Source organism: Peromyscus maniculatus, chromosome 23 (assembly GCF_049852395.1).
Source record: "Peromyscus maniculatus bairdii isolate BWxNUB_F1_BW_parent chromosome 23, HU_Pman_BW_mat_3.1, whole genome shotgun sequence".
Classification (NCBI taxonomy): domain Eukaryota; kingdom Metazoa; phylum Chordata; class Mammalia; order Rodentia; family Cricetidae; genus Peromyscus; species Peromyscus maniculatus.
In genome coordinates, this window is record NC_134874.1 from 3,236,851 (window position 1) to 3,256,406 (window position 19,556).

The 19,556-nt window shown below is 56.0% G+C and overlaps 1 protein-coding gene across 8 annotated transcripts in view; it reads right to left on the reverse strand.

Moving 5' to 3' along the window:
* Positions 1-4,232: 4,232 nt before the first annotated feature.
* The window catches only part of Kiaa1671 (KIAA1671 ortholog), a 148,932-nt gene continuing 133,608 nt past the window's right edge, over positions 4,233-19,556 (reverse strand). For 7 of the 8 annotated variants that reach the window (XM_076560282.1, XM_076560285.1, XM_076560283.1 and 4 more), the window contains 6 exons: positions 17,045-17,291; positions 14,781-14,955; positions 13,139-13,260; positions 12,386-12,528; positions 10,784-10,887; positions 4,233-8,923 (listed from right to left, as the gene is read on the reverse strand). In XM_076560282.1, the coding sequence (XP_076416397.1) occupies positions 10,788-10,887; positions 12,386-12,528; positions 13,139-13,260; positions 14,781-14,955; positions 17,045-17,291 (787 nt within the window). In that variant the 3' untranslated portion in view covers positions 4,233-8,923; positions 10,784-10,787. Of the gene's footprint in view, positions 8,924-10,783; positions 10,888-11,655; positions 12,228-12,385; positions 12,529-13,138; positions 13,261-14,780; positions 14,956-17,044; positions 17,292-19,556 lie in introns of those variants that run through there. The other variant, XM_076560286.1, reaches the window with a different exon arrangement.

The following is a 19,556-nucleotide window of genomic DNA, read 5'->3' on the forward strand; positions in this document are numbered from 1 at the left end:
CGGGGCACCCCTGAATCCATGCGATGGGCCAATGAACTGAAGTCAGATTACCACAAATGTATTTTCTAAATCCCCTGTAGACCCATGCAGCCACTTCCAAAGGCTATGACGTCAGTGAAGACATGTTCCTCACGAGGGCGGCATGTATGAGTGACAGCTGCCAATTGTAGACCTATTACGTACTTTTGGTTTTGTGACTGTTACGAATTCTGATCTCCATATTAAAGACATTGAAGAAGCTGAGCTCAGAGGGGCCACGCCAGTTACGTAGGGTCACAGAGCTGTCTGCTACAGTCTCAAGTCCTCGAGTCGGCCTAAGACCTGATCACTGGGTCCTGGGGATGTTGTCGGTGACCCCTGAACCCTGAACTTTTCAGATCCCATGACCAGGGGTGGGTCGCTGAGTTCTCAGTCTGAGCCACAAATGGATTGGGGTTTTTGCTGTGTGAGTATGTACTGTACAAGTCGGTACGCGTGTGGCTGGGCGGGCCCAGTGTCCTGCGGTGGCACTCTCTGCCTTTCCTTCGAGATGGGGTCCCTCACTGAACCTGGAGCTAGACCCACAGTCAGCCAGTCCCAGCAATCCTCCTGTCTCCACACCCCAACACCACTGAGGTTACAGGGGCTCGCGAGGCCACCACTGGCTTCCCACGGAGTACCTAGCCAACTCCCTAGGCCCCGGACACGAATGTGTTAGTCACTCCTGACTCTGTGATCAAAGTTCCCGACGGAAACAAGGGTGGGCGGTTTATTCTGGCTGACGGTTTGAGACCACCACACACTCCGGCACCACGATGCTCTCTACAAGCGGGCGGAGACCAGCAACCACCACGTGGCTGTCGCTTTACTCCCTCCCCCCAGGACCCTCCCTGCCTACCAATGATGGTTCACACCAGCGGCCACTTTCAGCCACAGGTGATGAAGGCAGGATACTGGCTGGGATTCAAAGAAAAGGACAGTGCTGGGGACAGCATGGCACCCTCCCCTGCCTCCTCCAGCGTCCCCAGCTCTCGGCTGTCTCCACACTTCCACCCGCCATTCCCTAACCCACAGTTCTGAACTGCGGCCATCAGAGCCACGCTGCTCTTAGCCAGGGTAGCATGGGGGCCCTGCGGGTGGGTGGGAACCTGCTGATCAGGATCTCTACCAAAGCTGGTCACCACGGTGCCCGGTGCCGGCTGGTTCTATGTCGACGCGACACAAGCAGAGTCATCAGAGAGGAGGGAGCATCAGTTGAGAAGACGCCTCCCTAAGATCAGGCTGTGGGCATTTTCTTAATTAGTGATTGATGGGGGAGGGCCCGGCCCATGGTGGGTGGGACCATCCCTGGGCTGGTGGTCCTGGGTTCTATAAGAAAGCAGCCTGAGAAGTCACGGGGAGCAAGCCAGTAAGCAGCACCCCTCCATGGCCTCTGCATCAGCTCCTGCCTCCAGGTTCCTGCCCTGCTTGAGTTCCTGCCCTGGCTGCTTTTTGATGATGAACTGTTCTGTGGAACTGTGAGTGAAATGAACCCCCCCCCCCCATTTACTTTTGATCATGGTGATTTTTCACAGTGATAGTAACCCTAAGATAACCACTATGCCTGGGTAGGCTATTGATTAGTGTCTATGAGGGTTAGTTAATATTGTCAACTTGACAGGCTCTAGAATCAGCCACAAGACATGCCTCTGGGCACACCTGTGAAGGGTTATATAGACTAGGTCAGTCTCTAGGCGCACCTATAAGGGGTTATATAGATTAGGTCAGCCCTGGGCTCGCCTGTGAGGGATTTCCCAGATAAGGTTAATAGAAGTGGGAAAATCCATTGTAATGATTAGCTTTAATTTTAAAATTGACAAAGCCTAGAGTCTCAATGAGGGATTGTCTACTCTGGGTTGACATGGGCACATATATGGGAATTGTCTTAATTAAGTCCATTGATGTGGGAAACCTACCCTAAGATGGTACCATACCCCAGGCAAGGTTTCTTGAACTACATAAAAGGTGAATCTGAGTTGAGCAGGAGCAAGAAAGACGCACACACTCGTACATCCATCTCTCTCTGATCTTGACTGTGACTGTGAGCAGCCAAAGTTCTGACATCTCAGTAGATGGACTGACCCTGGGATTGTAAGGATGTCCCTATTGACAGTGTGACCCCAGGATTGTAAGGGCATCCCTGATAATGTTCTAACTTCAGGATTGTAAATCCTGGGATTGTAAGGACCTTGCCATTGATGGCCTGACCCCAGGTCATTGATGGACTTACCCTTGGGTTGTAAGGATGTCCCCATTGACAGACTGACCCTTGAATTGTAAGGACATTCCCATTGGTGGACTGACTCTAGGTCATTGATGGATTGACCCTGGGATTGTAAGGACATTCCCATTGATGGACTGACCCCGGGATTGTAAGGCTGTCCCATTGATGGACTGACCTTAGGATTGTAAGGACATTCCCATTGATGGACTGACTCTAGGATTGTAAGGATGTCCCATTGATGCACTGACCCTTGAATTGTAAGGACATTCCCATTGGTGGGCTGACTCTAGGTCATTGATGGATTGACCCTGGGATTGTAAGGACATTCCCATTGATGGACTGACCCCGGGATTGTAAGGACATTCCCATTGATGGACTGACCCAGGGATTATAAGTCAAACCTTTTCTCTCCAAGCCTCTTCTCATCAGGGTGTTTTATCACAGTAACAGAGATGAGATTAGGACACCCACCTTCAAAATGAGCTGCCTGCACAGAAGGGTGTCTAAGGGACGAGCTTGTGCATCCGCCTGCCTGCTGCTCTGGGGCACAGCCATCACCGTTCCTTACCGAAGACTGGGAAATTTCCAGTAATCCTCCAGGCCTTCAGCTCCAGACAGGGATCACTGCGGTGTCCAGCTTTGCAGACTGAGCAGTACCCATCTTCAGCTTCTCCAGCGTGAAGACACCTAATGTTGGGTTGCCCAGGTCATTTTGTGAAAGGCAACCTAATACATGACTTTTGAATATATTTTCATTCTATCAGTTCCATCCTCTAGGAAACACTGACTAATGCAGTATTCCTGAGTAGACTGTCGATCAGCCTCCAAGATGTGTTATCTATTAACATCTCTGGGCAGGCTGGTGATTAGCATCCTTGGATAGTGTCCTAATTAGTCAGCTTGAGACAACATCGAGCCTTCTGAGAAGGGAGTCTCATTTGAGGCATGGTCCAGGCCAGGATGGCCTATGGCCATCTCTGTAGGGAAGTGTATTAATTGTTAATTGAGTATTAATTGACACAGGAGGCCCTGGCTCACTGTGGGTGGCACCAATTCCTGGTCAGGTAGTCCCGAGCCCAAAAACAAATGAGCAAGCAGCATCCTCCATGGGTTCTACTTCAAATTCCTGCCTGAGTTCCTGCCTTGGTGTCCCTCAACTGAAGGATGGTGATGTAGAAGTGTTAGCCAAATAGACATTTCTTCCCTTACATCGCTTTTGGGGGTGGGGCTCGTCACAGCAACAGAGAGGAAACTGAAACAGCTGAGTAATTACCATCCCTGGCTAGGTTGTTGATTACCATCCCTGGCTAGGTTGTTGATATTGCCATCCTTGGGTAGGCTGTTCATTAACATCCTCAGGTAGGTTGTTACTACATACCTAGGTTGGCTATCAACTCCATCCCTCGGTAGGTTATTGACTAGCATCATGCAGTAGGCTGTTGATTAATTTCCCTGAATAGGTTAGCCCTTGCCATCCCTGGGTAAGTTATCAACTAGGCATCATTGAGTAGGTTGCTGATTAACTTCCCTGGGTTGTCTAGCACTTGCCATCTTGGGTAGGTTACTATCATGGGGTAGGCTGTTGATTAGCACTCCTGGTCTCTACGCACCAATGGCCCCAGAATCTCCTACCTCCTGTAATAACCAAGAGTGTTTCCACCATTGCCGAAGGCCCCTGTGGGCAACGCTCTTGGCTATCACCCCACCGTAATTCTTGCCACAGACGCTGCCATCACCACCCCAAGAAGAACCAACAGAGAGATCGCGCCTGCAGCTGGGAGGGGGCAGGGTGAGGATTCCACTCTCTGGGGCCTCAGTGGTCACCGTCTCACTTCCATTTCTCCCAAGATGGGTGGCCACCTGTCTGGGGCTCCCTCCTGCTGCCTGGACACAGCTCGGTACAAGTCAGCCTGACTGTGTGTGAGAGACCCCATCAGCCCAGGACCACCCCCACCCCCCACCCCCCCATCGTTCACTCGAGGACAGCACAACCGCTGTGAGGGCTTTATTTACTATTTTTGGAGTCTGGGTGTGCCCCGTTTGCACATGCAGAGTTCACCCCATTTGGTGCGGTCAGCTGGATTCCTGACTGCTTGTCTGTGCCAGAAAACCTCCTACGGTGACAAAATATAAAAGCTTGGGGGGGGAGGGGACATCCGGCCACTGCGGAGTCCGGGAAGCCCCATTTGTTTTGACAGTAAAAATATAGGTTTTTATAGATGAATTCTCAGTCACGCAGTTAGGTCCTTCCTGGGACTGGCCGCAGCGCCCTGCCCACCGCCGCCGCCGCCGCCGTCATTCCAGAAGTCTTGCAGCTTGTGGCTCAGTAAGGCAGCTGTCAGAATGCCACAGACAGGACGTGCATCTTGCGAGTCCTTCCCGACCATTGTCGCAAACATCCCAGGCGGGACCCAGAAGAACAGTTAGGAAAATATACCCTATAGTCACATATATCATTCCACTCTCCCGCCCCAGGATACAAAGCATGTTTGAGGACCACGATCGATCGCTCTTGAACAGAATAAGAAACAGCTTGGTACAAACGCCTTCCGTATATCAACATATCACCTCTGTGAGCCCCATATAACAAGATCTGTAAGGCGACTCGGGACCAGAACATTAAAAAGAGTGGGCTGTCCTTTAGAAGACAGCAGAGATTCAAGCTGGCTCGGGACTGCCAGCGATTGTCAGGGCACAGGTGACATGAACAGTTTAAGGAGACTCTCGGAGGGTGAACGGTGCAGGCTGTGAAGTGTCTTTTCCTGTGGGAGCTACAGAGACAAAAGGATGCTCTGAGGTGTGATGGGGGCCACGGGACGTGAAGCCTCATCCTGCCTGCTGCCTTTCTGACATGGCTTCCGCCTTCCAGAACGTGACCTCCCTGAAATGTCAAGGGTGTCCTCTATCGCTGAGGAGCTTGAGGCCAAGGCAAACAAACTCAGAGGTGGGGAGTCTCCTGGGGCTCCCTCCACCTCAAGACTGTCCCCGGCAAGGTCGGAAACCCAGATATTTGGAGAGCAGCTCCCTATCAGCCCGTGGTGGGGCAAAGGCACATTTGGAGGGCACAACATCTCTGTTGCGAAAATAACTTTCCGGGGCCTGAATATTAACATGGGTAGGCGCGGCTTTTCAATTTTCAATCAAGCCTAGATCCAGGAGGTGCCTGTTAAAGCCAGGATTGACAGAGCAGGTCTTACCCCCAACCCCCATCCCCCCAGACTGGCTGGGTTTCCCTGGGGGAAACCACACTAGGATTTTTCCAATCTCTGCTCAGCAGCTAAGGTTGAGGTGAGGACCTGGGCCTATTCCTAGAGATGGTCTCACTGCAGGAGGGAAACGTGCATCTAGACAGAAACCTGGCCTGCTCCTCTCCGAGACAGACCCCTCTGGTCCTGTCTGTCCCTGCATTCTACCCAACATGAGGCCATCAGATAAATTTTACACTAGGCTCCCAAGTCCCCAGGACCACCTGGTTCTCTGCGGGAGCTGAGGACTCCCACAGTGCCATATGACTTCACAGGACAAAGGCCTCTGCGTGGGAGACCAGAGACAATGGGGGAGACCCGCCTATCTATGGGAGTGGGGTGGTTTTCAAAGGCCGGATGTCAACATGATGGGCAAAGAGGAGGTCATAGGGAGCATGCGTGGGACTGTGCACACAGCCAGAGTTACCAGGAAGGGGGGGTTGGGAGATGCAGATGTCTAAACTGCACACGCTTAAGGCATCTTAGGTTCTTTTAGGAGGAGGGTCCTGGAGAAACCCAAGGAGTAGCATCCAGCACACTGACCCCCAGAGTCTTACCTGGTTTAGAAAAGGAAACTAAATGAGTCACTCACTCAAGGGTGTGACTCCCTGCACTGTGTGGACTCTAAATAGGGGGCGTGGCCAAGCGGCACCACCAGACGGGTCACGGGACCCAGTGAGATTGTCAGATCTTGGGTTCTGGGGAGTCAGTGTGTGGGTCTTCCTGTGGAATCACACTGATTTCTCGTCCATCAAGCGCAGGAAGTTAGGTAATGACACACAGGGAAGGTCACTTTGATTCCACTATGCCTTTCCATACTCAAGACAGAACACTTCCTGTCTCCGTCAGCTTCTTTACGCCCAGGACGAAGGAAGGCGTCAGGAGAAGTTAGGGTCAAAGCATGAGGAGAACGCTGCAGGGTTGGTTTGTTGCTCTTGTTGTGTGAGCAGATTTACAGCCCAGGCTGGCCTCCAACTTTCTTATGTGGCCTTGAACTTCCAACCCTCGTGCTAGAATCACAGGTATTTACCACCTGGGACAGAACCCAGGACCTCCTGTGTGCTGGGCACACGCTCCGCAAACTGAGCCACCCCCTCAGCCCTGCGAGTGTGCTTTAAAGGGACTCCCGGGCAAGCCACTACCAGATCAAAAGTGCGGCAGCGTACAAAACAAATCCAAAAACATAACACAGAAAACGGAACTATGGAAGCATCTGCAGGGAGGCCGAGCCCCGAGTGATTTCAGGGATGCAAATTTATCACTAGCTCAGGGAAGGTAGAGAATGCAGAAAGTGTGAACATTATGCTCTTGTCAGTAGCCTGAGCACAGGGTAGGGTGCAGGTGGAGGTGCAGATGGAGGTGCAGATGGGTGCAGGTGGAGGTGCAGATGGAGGTGCAGATGGGTGCAGGTGGAGGTGCAGGTGGAGGTGCAGGTGGGTGCAGGTGGAGGTGCAGATGGGTGCAGGTGGGGTGCAGGTGGGTGCAGGTGGGTACAGATGGAGGTGCAGGTGGAGGTGCAGGTGGAGGTACAGGTGGAGGTGCAGATGGGGTGTAGGTGGAGGTGCAGGTGGAGGTGCAGATGGGGTGCAGGTGGAGGTACAGGTGGAGGTGCAGGTGGAGGTGCAGGTGGAGGTACAGGTGGGGTGCAGGTGGAGGTACAGGTGGGGTGCAGGTGGAGGTGCAGGTGGGGTGCAGGTGGGGTGCAGGTGGAGGTGCAGGTGGGGTGCAGGTGGAGGTGCAGGTGGGTGCAGGTGGGTGCAGGTGGGTACAGGTGGAGGTGCAGGTAGAGGTGCAGGTGGGTGCAGGTGGAGGTGCAGGTAGAGGTGCAGGTGGGTGCAGGTGGAGGTGCAGGTGGGGCCTGCAGTCTCCTTGGTGTTGAACACCTCAGCCCCTGGGCACAGGTGACTGTCCTAACCCAATGATACCAAATACTGCCACCCTTTCCCACCACACCCTTCCAGCAGGAAAGCCGGTGGATAAGAGAGGAGCTGAGGTGGGAAGACAGAGAGGCAGGTCTTGACACCATTTGCAAGTAACGGGTTTACAGAGAACGACTTTTGCGCTGAGGACGTCAGGGCAGTGGTGGGCACACGTGCCAGGCAGGCATCTATCAGAACACCCGACCCAGGGCCCTCCACAGCCACAGACCACCTTGGAACTGCACAAGCATGTCACCAAGGCGAGGCTGGAGAGAGGTCTCTGGAAGCTGTTGGCTCAGTGGGCGGCCGGCCTGGCATGTCTGGGGTGACTGCTGGGGCTGGAGCTTCTGAGGTGGCCTTGAGGACTTCCAAAGGGAAAGGAGACCGAGTGGGTGTCCGGAGTACAGAAGGACTGACTGACACTCCCGGGAGTGAGCATTCAGCCAGCAGAACATGAAGGAGAACATCGTGGACCTTGTGGCCCAGGATCCGGCCTGAGGCTCCCACGGCAGGAGCCTTTCAGTTAGATCAACATCCAGATGGGCCTGGACCACCCATTGCTCGGCCAGGCAGGTCACGGATGGCGGGGGTGGGACTGCATCCGGTCTGAGCTGACTTAGTGGGGGGCTCCACTCTAGCAGGACACAGGTGTTCAGAAAAGATGAGAAGGAAAGACACCTGGATCGGGTATGGTATGCGAGCGGCCAAGGCACGGTCCATTCAGACTGAGGTTCGTAACACTGGGGGCTGAGGAGCAGGTCACCCCACAGAAATCAGAAGAGCCACCCAGACCTGGACAAGGGTGAGACTCACACGCGTTCACAGGCGTGGACAGGGGTCAGACGACCTGAGGCAACTGGACACCGTCCGTCCCTTCCCGCTGTCTGTCCGTGCCGAGATACATGCGCACGTCAAGTGTCAAAGAAGATTGGCTGCATTATTGCTTTATCCCCCTCTAAAGCAACCACGGAAGCTGTGAGACACAGGCCAACTCTGCACACGGCCCCACAGGGAGGGTAAGGGTACGGACAGAACGGGGCGGGGGTGTTGGGTGTGTGCTTATAAATACGAACACAGGCTCTAAGTGGGGAAAGAAGAGCCCGTCAAAAAGAAAAAAAAAAAATCCAAGACCCGGGAGACACCAGTGTAATGCCTGGACAGTGACCCTGGCCATCCGAGAGCTATTCAAGCTTGCTTGTCCAAGTCCTTCCAGAAGGGCTGCCCGGGGAGGCTCTCTTCTCCAGCTGAGAGGGTCCTGTGAGGTGTACGCAGAGGCCACACTGTCACACCAAAGGCCAATCCACTTCTGCCAGGAGAGCTGGAAGATCCTTCTGGGGACTGGAGCGGGTCCTGGGACAGGGTCTTCCTGTGGGGAACCCAGATGGGGCTCAGCACAGCGTCTTCAGGGCGGAAAGGCCTAGGCACGTGAGCTTGGCCCGGGAGGAGCGGGTGGCTTGGCCTCGGGTCCTGACGTCCGGCGGTTAAGGCTTGAGTTTATGGGTGTAGTGATGTCCCGTCTGCAGAGAGAGGACAGTCCTTGGTTGGCAGGGCATTTGGCATGGTTCCCACCACCAGGCCTTCCAGCCTATGCTGGGGCTCAGGTACACCCCGATGGTGCAGGAGGCCCTGGGTGACACCTCCCGAGTGTCACCACCCCCAGGGGAAGGATTTGGAGGGGTTAGTGAGGCACGGGGCAGGCCGTCTGGCCAGCTGCAATGAGCCAATTGCAATATCACCCCTGAGCCTTAACTTCCTCCAGCGGGGTTGCTGGAGATTGTATCACCGATTTCAAAATCACGACAGATGGCTCTGGACACTCACCACGAAGCAAGGACTGTTCGGGGGGATGGGTCATAAGCGCAGGGCACGTGGGGACCAGAACAGTACCCTGTGCCTACATGTGTGCTAAACTCCATGCCAGCACTGAGCGGCACAGAGTCCACACAAGACCCCGCCCAGACCCTCCACCACCACCCTGGAGTGGCCTTGCTTGGGGATTTATTCGTCCTTTGGATTTATGATACACACACACACACACACACACACACACACACACACTGTCCATCTGTATATGTAAATATGTGGCACATGATGTATACAGATCTGCAACTCCCTCCCCGCCCCCCCCCCCAGTCAAACGCACAGTCTGCTGGGAACGGTCTAGCCTCATCTCGAGTTCGACAGACAGTGCTAGAGCAGGGGAGCCCTGAGAAGCATCTGCAGGGCAATGGCCTAGCATGAGACTCTGAGCTCCAGGGAGCGCCCCTACCCCCACCCTGCCCGAGAAGCACCCCAAAACAGACCAACAGGGTGGGGCCTGCAGATTCCAAACAGCACCACGTCCACTCAGGCCGGGCTTTGTTTGCCTTTTGTGATTCAGGGGGTTGGCCTCTCCTGACCACACCCAGGCCAGCTTCTATAGCACACACCCCACTCTCTGTGCTGGGGTACAGTAGTACTCCCCCCATCTCTTACGTTCTCAGGTAGGCCGGGGGACCCCACCTCTGCAGGTGAAGACAGCAGCGCGCGCAGCAATCTGAGTGCATGACTTCTGAGTAAACTCAGCCCTACCTGTCTGGGCCGGACACACACACACACACACACACACACCCCTGATCCACACCGGTCAGCCAACTCCACAGCGATAAGGCACCTCTACTGAGCATGTGCAGATGCGTCAGCATCGCCTAGACAACAGCAAGGTGGACGAGACAGACAGCCGGCACACACTGTGTGAGGTGTCAGAAGTCATCCACGTGACTTCAAGGGCCGGCGAGATGGCTCAGGGGGTAAAGAGGCTTGCTGGGGCCTGAAGACCTGAGTTCAAATCCCTGGGTCCCACATACACGTGGAAGGAGAGAACTGGCCCCACAGAACCATTCTCTGCACCAGGACATGTGTGTCCTCACACACCACGTGCTTATTCAACAATAAATGCGACGTAAGTGCTCAGGCGGATGTGGGAGATTCTATGCAGACCACAGACGTTTCACACCCAGCACTTCAGGGTCCTCAGCTCTTGGTGCGGTGGAGCCTTCGAATGGAGGATCTCAGGTGGATACCAAGGGACTGATTATATAACAGTCTCCAATCAAAGTTTAATCCCACAGCTTGCACACTGCAGACTTCCCTCTGCAAACCCCTGAAACTTCTCCGGCTAAGCCAGCCTTTCATGTCCCTGCCTTTCCCAGGGGCTTGGCGGGCAGCAGGGATGTCAAGGTCGTGAGATCAGAGCCCCGGTGACCTGATGCCCTTCGCCAGGCTCTTTACAGGAATCTAGAACACCCACCTTTGTGTGACCGCCTCCCTCCTGAGGCCCCCAGACCCCAGTGGCCCCAGCACCCCACCCCCCCTACGCTCCATCCCCGGGGTCCGACCTGGTCAAGCTTGATTGTCGTCACACAGGCTCTGTCTGTCATACAGGCTCTGCCTCTTCTTGGATTTCAGCTCCTTCAGCCACTGGGGTGAGGTCTCCTCTGACCTGAAACCACAACGCCTGTCTAAGTCCAGGGAGAGCCACACCCTGGTTCCTCCAGGCCAGGACAACACGGCCTCCAGCCCTCCGTTTACCAGGCCGTCCCACCTGTGTGTGTGTGTCTGTCTGTCTGTCTATGTGTGTAGCTGACTTATTTTACAGTCCCGCAGAGAGAGCCCCTGGCCCAGGCAGGGCTGAGGGAAGTTGCTGACCTGGCTGGGCAGTGCAGGGGTAAGGGGTGAGGTGACTTGGAGGGGTGGAGGCAGACCTCCCTCAGCACGAGCTGTCCCCTCGCCTTGAAACAGAGCCAGACCGCTCAGGGTCCCCCGACGTCACGCCCAGCCCTGCCTGATGGCAGAGAAGGAGGCCCAAGCCCAGGTCCACAGATGCCTCTAGGACCCCCCTCCATTCCCAGGACAGGAACACACCTCCGCGAGAGCCTGCCTCGCTCCGACTTTGTCTTTCTCCCCCACAAGACTGTCTCGGTGCCTTGGTCACGTGCCCTGCTAGCAGGCCCTGAGCACACAGCAGAGCTGTACCTGGAAGTCTCTCATCATACCGTGAGGCTCGCCTAATCATCAAGACTCAGGAAAAGTATATCTCCCGGAGGGAGGCCTTTCTGGGCGCCCTCCTCCTCAGGTATGTGCTGAGAGCGCCCCCTGCCTGCAGGGGTCACAGAGCCAGGGAATAAATGTGGCCAGCCGTGAGCTACAGGCTGTCTTAGGTTTTAACATGGCAACAGCCATACACAGTGCATAAAAGAATGGCCATGGCTAGGTGTCGATAAAGCTTTATTGACTAGAGCAGACAGAGGGCCGGAAAGAGCCTGTGGGTTGCAGTCTGCTGACTTCCGCTTTCCTGTGGCATGACTGCCCCACACCCCTACATAAGGAGGCCTGGTTTTCATGCCCTGACTTCTCAGCATAACCCATCCTCCATGATGAGACTTTTATGCGCCGGGCCAAGGAAAGGGCTTCATACACAGTTACCGCTTCATCTTCACGGCCACCCCAGGAAGTCACGGGGTCACCAAGCCATTATCACAGATGAAGCAAGTGAGGCATGCGGTGGTCACGTGGCTTTTTCAGCTCAGAGGGCACGTCACAGCAGGGCCACCGCCAGCTCTGGCATGAGAGCTGAAGCTGGGCCACACGGGTCTCATCCGTGCACGGAATCAGCCTGACGGGGGTGGGGCAGCCGCCTCCTCCATGAAGGGCAGCCCACTGGTTAGGCCTCCCGACTCCCCCAAGACACAGGCGCTCCCCAAACGTAAGAGGAGGCGAGGCGCCTCCGTGTCCAACTATCTGCAGAGGGCTGTACCCAGCAGGGGTTCCTGGAAATGTGGCCTGGAGCTGTGGGTCAGGTGTGGGAGGAGGGAGAAGAGAGGCCTTGTGATTCCTGCTGTCTCCCGCCCTGGGCTGCAGGTGTAGCTGACTACAGAGCGCACCCCCATCTGAAAACCCACACACAGCACACGGCACTCGGAAGCATCCCCCGTCCTCACCTCTCGTCTCTGTCCGTGCTGGAAGGCAGCACCCGACTGCCCAGCACCCCAGGCTGGAAGGGCGACTTTGGGGTCTTGGGCTGGGGTGCCCAGCTGAGAGACTCGCCAGGACTGTCCACTTCCGGCCGCTTGTGCAGCTGAGCCTGAGGAGAGAGGAGGGCCTGGTGTCGCTGTCTGGAGACAAGCCCCATCTAGCAGCGAGCGGTCCCACCGCGACACCTCACAGAGCAGTGGGGAGCGGCAGAGTGACCCGGGCGGGCGGGAAGCATGGGGACCGAGAGGTTGACAGCCTCGTCATCCCAGGGGAGGCTCCAACAAAATCACTCCCGCATCTATATAGTGACACGAAGCCTGGGACGCTCGAGCGCCCCAAGCACGCGGCGGGGGACGACTGTCCCCCGAGTTTGGGGCACGGGCTGGCAAGGGGCGACTCAAGACTGTGTGGACAGGATTCCTCTGGGGGGAAGCTGGGCAGTGTCACATCCTGTCAGCCCGGCGTTCCGATGGCGGATGGAGGGTGTTAAACGGATGTGTCGTGGAAGGGGGAGTGGGCAGAAGGGAAGGAGGGGGGCCGGTTCAATAATGATCAATAGACAGGAAGGAGGCGGAAAGGCCGGATAATGGACAGATGGAGGGAGTGAGGAGGAAAGGCGTTGATTGATCATGAGGGACAGACAGAAGCGAGGGTGGACAGGAAGGGGGAGAGGCGTGCGGGCGTTGGCTCAGCAGGCTGCTCCCCGGAAGCCCCAGTACCTTCAGCACGGCTGGGTCCATGCCTGGGAACACAGGCATCCTCTGCGGATGGCCGACAGGGGTCCGCTCCACCTTGGGCGGCTGCTCTTCATCCGACTCGTCCCTCCTGGGCGACTTCTCTTCTATTAAGAGAAGGGCTCTGGGTCATTGGTGGTTCCCCACAGCCCTGCACCAGGACCAGGGCACCCCTGGTCCCTCTGTGCTTGGGCAGGGGCCTCCCCCTCTCCTCTCCAGACGCTGCCACCTGCCTGGAAACACGGCCACGGGCAGGTCGCCTCCTCTCGGGGAGGGCATAGGCTCCTCTGGCTCCTGCCACTTTGGAGGAACAACAGAACATCCTTGACAGAGGCAGAGCGGGTGGCAGAGACAATGTCCCACCAACAGGAGCCATGTGGAGTGCTCCAGGGTCTCTTCGGGGCACTGCCCAAGTCAGGGGCTGGGCTAGAGGCTTCCTAGGTGGTCGGTAAGGAGTAGAGCACAGCATGTCCTTTGGAGTCCCAGGCTCAGCTGGACACTGGGCATGCTCAGAAAGGTCAGCCCCAAGCGTTTGTATCCCCTGGCCATGTGCTCGGGGCTCTGGAAGCCACAGGTTCCGCTGACAGGTAGGTCCCTGGGCGGGGATCTGCGTGTTCCTATGGCGGGCTGCATTTGCTCCAGGTGGCTCGGCATAGTCTGGCCCTGCAGACACTCACCTACCTATTACTGACTGAGTCTGTGTACGTGTGCATGTGTTCACGTGTAGGTACCAGTGTGTGTGGGGGGGGTGGGGGTGGTATGTGCGTGTGTGCATGCACATGGAGGTCAGAGACTGAGGGTGGACACCTGCATCAATCTCTCCTCACGCTATTCTTGGAGACAGTCTCTCTCACTGGACCTGGAGTTCACCGAGTCAGTTGAAGAGCTGGCCAGCAACCCGCAAGAATGCTTTTGCCTCTGCTCACTCAAGGCTGGGGTTACCCGATTACAGGGGTGCTGGGGATTGGAACTTGGGTCCTGGTGCTTGTCAAACAAGCTCTTTACACGTCTCCCCAGGCCTTAACAGACACTTAACCTTCATTCGCTAACAGGGCGGGACCACGAGAAGCAATGACCCCGGTCCAAGCATTCATTCAGGCATCTGGTCAGAGGCCACACTTGGTCATGCTACTGTCTGGCCTTTGATTTTTTTTGGGGGGGGTGGGGGATGGGGGGTAAGACAGGGTTTCTCTGTGTAGTTTTGGTGCCTGTCCTAGATCTCGATCTGTAGACCAGGCTGGCCTCGAACTCACAGAGATCCACCTGCCTCTGCCTCCCGAGTGCTGGGATTAACGCCGCCACCACCGCCCGGCTGCCCTTTGGTTTTTTAAAGAGAGTCACATTATCAGAGCTGGCCTGGAACTCACTCTGTAGACCAGGCTGCCTTTGCACCATGAAGATCTCGCTGCTTCTGTTCCCGAACTGCTAGGTTTCCAGACAGGCACCGCCCCACACGGATTCAGAACACATTTTAAACCCCACTTATGGCACATTCTACAGAACAAGGAACCACAGCCTGCTGGGTCACTGTGCCCCAGTGTTCCGCATGGGTCATTCTTCCCGGGGTCTAGCCTGAAGCCTTCCCGCCCAGAGCGGTGTGCAGGCCAAGGGGAAGGCGTGGTCGTACCCGTTGAGTCCTTGAACATCCACGTGCTGTGTGACTCCTCTTCCAGAGGGGACCGGCTCTCAGACTCACTGAACTGGCTGCGCCGGAGCGAGTGGGAGATGGGAGCCCGGCGACGGCTTCGCTTACTCAGCTGCACCCGGGTCTTCAGGGCACTGGAGTCGAGGACTGAGGTTTGCTTTGGGGGTGGCGAGAAGGAGGTGGGGAGGAAAAGGTCAGTGCAAGGCACCACCCACGGGCTGTGTGCAGTCTTGTTCATACACAGGGGATTCTCAGGGGTGCATTGCAGCAGGAATCTTAACAGGTCTTATTAATAAAGTCAAACCCAGTGCCAGGTATTGGGGTGAATGCTGGAAGATCAGAGAAGCAGAACAAGCCACAGCCACCTCACCTTGCCAATTCCTCAGCTGATCCTGTTTCCTCCTCAGACTGGAAGTCTCTGAGTCCTCATCCAGAATAAATCTCAGCTGAACTGTTGTTCAAAAGCCTAAAAGCTTAACCAGCTCTAGTTCCTGGTTTCCACACCTTAAATACCTTTCTGCTTTCTGCCATCACTTTCTGGGATTAAAGGCACCAGTCACCATGCCTGGCTGTTTCCAGTGTGGCTTTGAACTCACAGAGATCCAGAGGAATTTCTGCCTCTGGAATGCTAGGATTAAAGGTGTGAGTGCCACCATTTTCTGGCCTCTTTATCTAGTGGCTGTTCTGTTCTCTGACCCCAGATAAGTTTATTAGGGTGCACAATATTTCAGGGAACACAATACCACCACATGCATGGGCTGGTGTGTCATGATCCAATGGCACCCTCAACGCCTTAAGCCTCAACTTCCCCATGGAAATCATGTCGGAAGTGCCCCAGAACGGCACTGGACACATGGGACAAATGCCACACAGCCTGTGACATCACACAGGCATGGGAGTAAGTATACACCAGGAGCATAATCCGTGCCTGGTTTCTGTCTGTTGAATGCATTGCTGAGTGCATCTGTCTTTATGACAACCACATTCACAGAGCCCCTGAGCCGAGTACTCACTGGGGCCCCCATGATAATGCAGAGTGCAGGTGGGAGGGGAGGGGGACCACCTCCAGAGCACCAATAAGAGGGCGGTACGTCCACGCTCACAGGGCCACCCTGGGGCTTCTCTCTGATCAGCTTCCAAATGGTCCCCACAGGATACTCAAGTCACGGTGGCATCCCACAAAGACCTCAGTTTACCTCATACGTAGGGCCACCAGCCTATGTACGGGCAGACTCAGCAGCCATGTCAACCTGCTAATCTAAAAGGCAGGCAGGGGACGTTACCCCTTGGTTATCAGTATGGGCATGGGATGGAGCTGGCCACCAGGGATCGGGGGCTGTTGATGTCAACACTGTTGCTTAGGACGGGTTCTAAGAGGAAATGCTCGGAGTTCAAAGAGGAACGTCCAGCGAGACATCTGTGTCACGTGACACATACCAAATACACACGTGAGCTGCAGCAGGGCTCGGCAACAGTGAGACCACGGAGCCTGATTGCTGAGTGAGTGACATATCGCGTCACCTTCTGACATCCTTACATCACCCAGAGAGATGGGCGCCATGCCTGTTCACAGGGCAGTGTCATGGAAGACTCATCTGGGGTCTTTTTGTCTCACCTCTGATCTAGAGATGCCAGAGGAAAGACCTTGGCTGTGTGTAGGCTGTGAGTCCCCTGGGAGGCCCATTAGAAGCCCCTCAGGGGCATCAGCTGCCCGAGAGTGAGGGCAGGGACTTGGCCATGAGGAGTGAGGGCCCTTGGTGGCTACAGCGATGGTTCCTATCCTCCTTGGAGGCTAGGGCTTCCGCAGCAGGGTGGGGTCCAGTTCTGGTCCTGAAGAGGCTGCAGCAGGACCAGCAGGACACTGTGGCTCAGGACAGTGGGCACCTGAGGGGTGGCTGTGTGTGGAGCCTAAGCAAGCTCAGTTCTGGGGGACCCCCAGAAGGGGTCCTGCGCCTGGAACAGCTGTCACGGAGAGCCCTTCATGTCTGGTGCCCACGTTCTTCTGAGTGAGGACCTGAAGAGGCTGCTCTCTGTGTTTGCCCCGGGCTGTGCCCAGCCACACAGCTAGCATGTGGCTGCCCTATGCTAAAGGAGGGTCCCTACCTAAGGCTGTGTCCTGTGCCCACCACACGGGTTCGTGGCATGCGGCCCCCATCCCGGTGGGGTGGCGATTGTGCATAGGCTGTGGCTTCCTTTGAAAACAAGAAATGGCTATTTCCACCCCCCCCCCCCTGCTTCAAGCTTACATGGATGAAGGAGAAGTCATCCTCCCTCTCCGCTGGGCAAGCGTCTGATGGAGGTGGCCCTTCTGGGCCATCCGTGGACTCCAGCTCGGAACTGGAGCGGTCAGCGCTGGAGCTGCGCCGGTCCCGGGAGCTGTCATGCTGATCCACCGACGTGGACTCCGTGTACGAGGACAAGTGGCTACTCGGCGGCTGCTTCCCGGCAGACGTGGCACTGCTGTCGGGAGACGACGGGGACTCGGGGCCGAAACTGCAAGGAGAGGCGGGGGGTGGCAGTGGTCACCGGGGGGCCTGGGACACTCCATCCCAAGCACAAGGGGTCGTGGACACGTGGACACGTGTCCCGACCCAGGGGACCGCAGGGGGTCTTCCTCCTGGCAACAGCGGCCAGGGGGTCCGTTATCCACGGGACCCCTGCAACAGGTGGCCAAGGAGAGCCCAGGCCGGAACCAGGAGCGACGGCGGCGGCACACCTAGAATCTCCGCAGGAGGAGGCAGAAGCAGGAGGGTCAGGGGTTGGGGGCCATCCTGGGCTACATAGCAATCACCTGTGCCCAGAAACCAAAAACAAACAAATAAAATAAAAATAAATAAAGAGAAATAATAAAATAAAAATGAGAGGCAACACAGGCTGTGCGGAGGAGGGATGTGTGAGCCTCCAAGGCTCTGATGAGAAAAGAGGGTCAGGTCAGATGCCACAGAACCCGGGTCCTTCCGCCTGGAGCAGACAGGCAGGCAGGCTTGCTGGGACGCGTCAGTCCACTTCTAACACTGACCACGGAGACGTTTCTCAAGACAAAACGCACTTCACCCGCCTCCTCGTGTGGGGTCTCGTGTGGGCAGCTCAGGCTGAGTTCCCACTGGGCAGTGGCAAGGGGGTCAGAGGGTCCCTAATCACCAGAAGACGGGGCCTCGAGCCTTCTGCTCCAGCCCATGGCTGCCTCAGTCACCCACTCGCTGGCTCGCTCGCTCACTGAGAACCCCATGCTCCCAGCTCCATGGCCTTCACAGTTGGGAGCATGAAGACAGGAAAGACGCAAACCCAGAGGCCGAGGGAAAAGCCACCCTCGGGCAGCAGAGGACGCCACTGTCCAAGGCAAGAGAGCCTGGTCCCGGAGGCTGCAGTTCCTCTGGAGGACAGCAGGGGGCGAACAGCCTCGGAAGCGCCAAGGTCTCAGGGGTCTTGAGACAGAAGCTGGGGGGCTGGGGGGACCGCGGGGCTTGGGGTCCCTTAGGAGACAGGAACAAGCTCCAGCACAGATCACCAGGCAGTTGGGGGCTCCCGCGGGAGCACTTCCAGAATCACTCAAGGAAGCTCGCTACACACGTTAAGTCATAGGTTTAGCAGAGTGGGGGTTAGAGATGGGAGAAGTCCAGCTGGTTGGTTCCATTTCTCCTCTCGTCCAATTTTAATGCAGCTCTGACAGTGGGGTAGCGGTCAGCCGTCACCCCCCCCCCCGCCACCCCAGCAGTGACCCAGCGGAGGAGCAGTCGGAGCCCCCAGCGGCAGGAGAGATGGGGTCCCAGGTTCAAGCCCAGCTCAGCTACTACTGATATACAGGACTCAGGTCCCTGCCTCTCTCTGAGCCTCAGTTTCCCAGCTTTGCATGATGTCCACAGACCACAGGGCTAGTCAGTCAGGCATGCACTGAGCCTGTGGCAGATGCCAGAGCACCTACCCTTTCTACGGAGGAGGAAGGGGCCTATGGGGGAGATTCATCTCATCCCACCTGCACCCCCATTCGGGAGGGGTGGGTTCCCAGCTGCTTCCCTTCCGCAGTTTGCGTTCCCTCCCAGCCAGGCAGAAGAAGGTCCTGCAAGCCATATACATGCACACACAACTTAGGGACCAGTTCGTGGAGTGTGTACTAGCAGGGACAAACACACACAGATACCAGAAAGCATCGAGAGTCGCAGACGGACAGATGCCGGTGTGACCCCGAGGGAGGGCCGAAAGGTCCTTTGGTTTGGCACTTGGGTAGTATTGTTACTGTTTGTTGCTGTTGTGTATGTTGGTTTCCTGGGCTTGGGAGGCCTGCTGTGTGTGGGTCTTCAGCATGTTTTCACAGTGGAAAACCCCCCACAGGGCACAGGGCTAATCCCCGAGTGACATACACTACACTCAATGCTGTGCAGCCGGCCTGTGTCTCACGTTGGAGAGACTTTGACAGTGTGGTACAGTCGTCTACAAACGTTTTTTTGTTTGTTTGGTTTTTTGTTTGTGTGTGGGGGTTTTTGTTGTTGTTATTGTTTGTTTTATCTTGTTGTTGGTTTTGGTTTGGTTGTTTTTTGTTTTTTGTTTTTTGTTTTTGTTTTGTTTTTTGGTTTTTCGAGACAGGGTTTCTCTGTGTAGCTTTGGAGCCTGTCCTTGAACTCGCTCTGTAGATCAGGCTGGCCTCGAACTCAGAGATCTGCCTGGCTCTGCCTCCCGAGTGCTAGAATTAAAGCCGTGTGCCACCGCCACCCGGCAGCCTGCAAATGTTTTAAGACCCAAGTGGAGTTGACCTTGGACGCA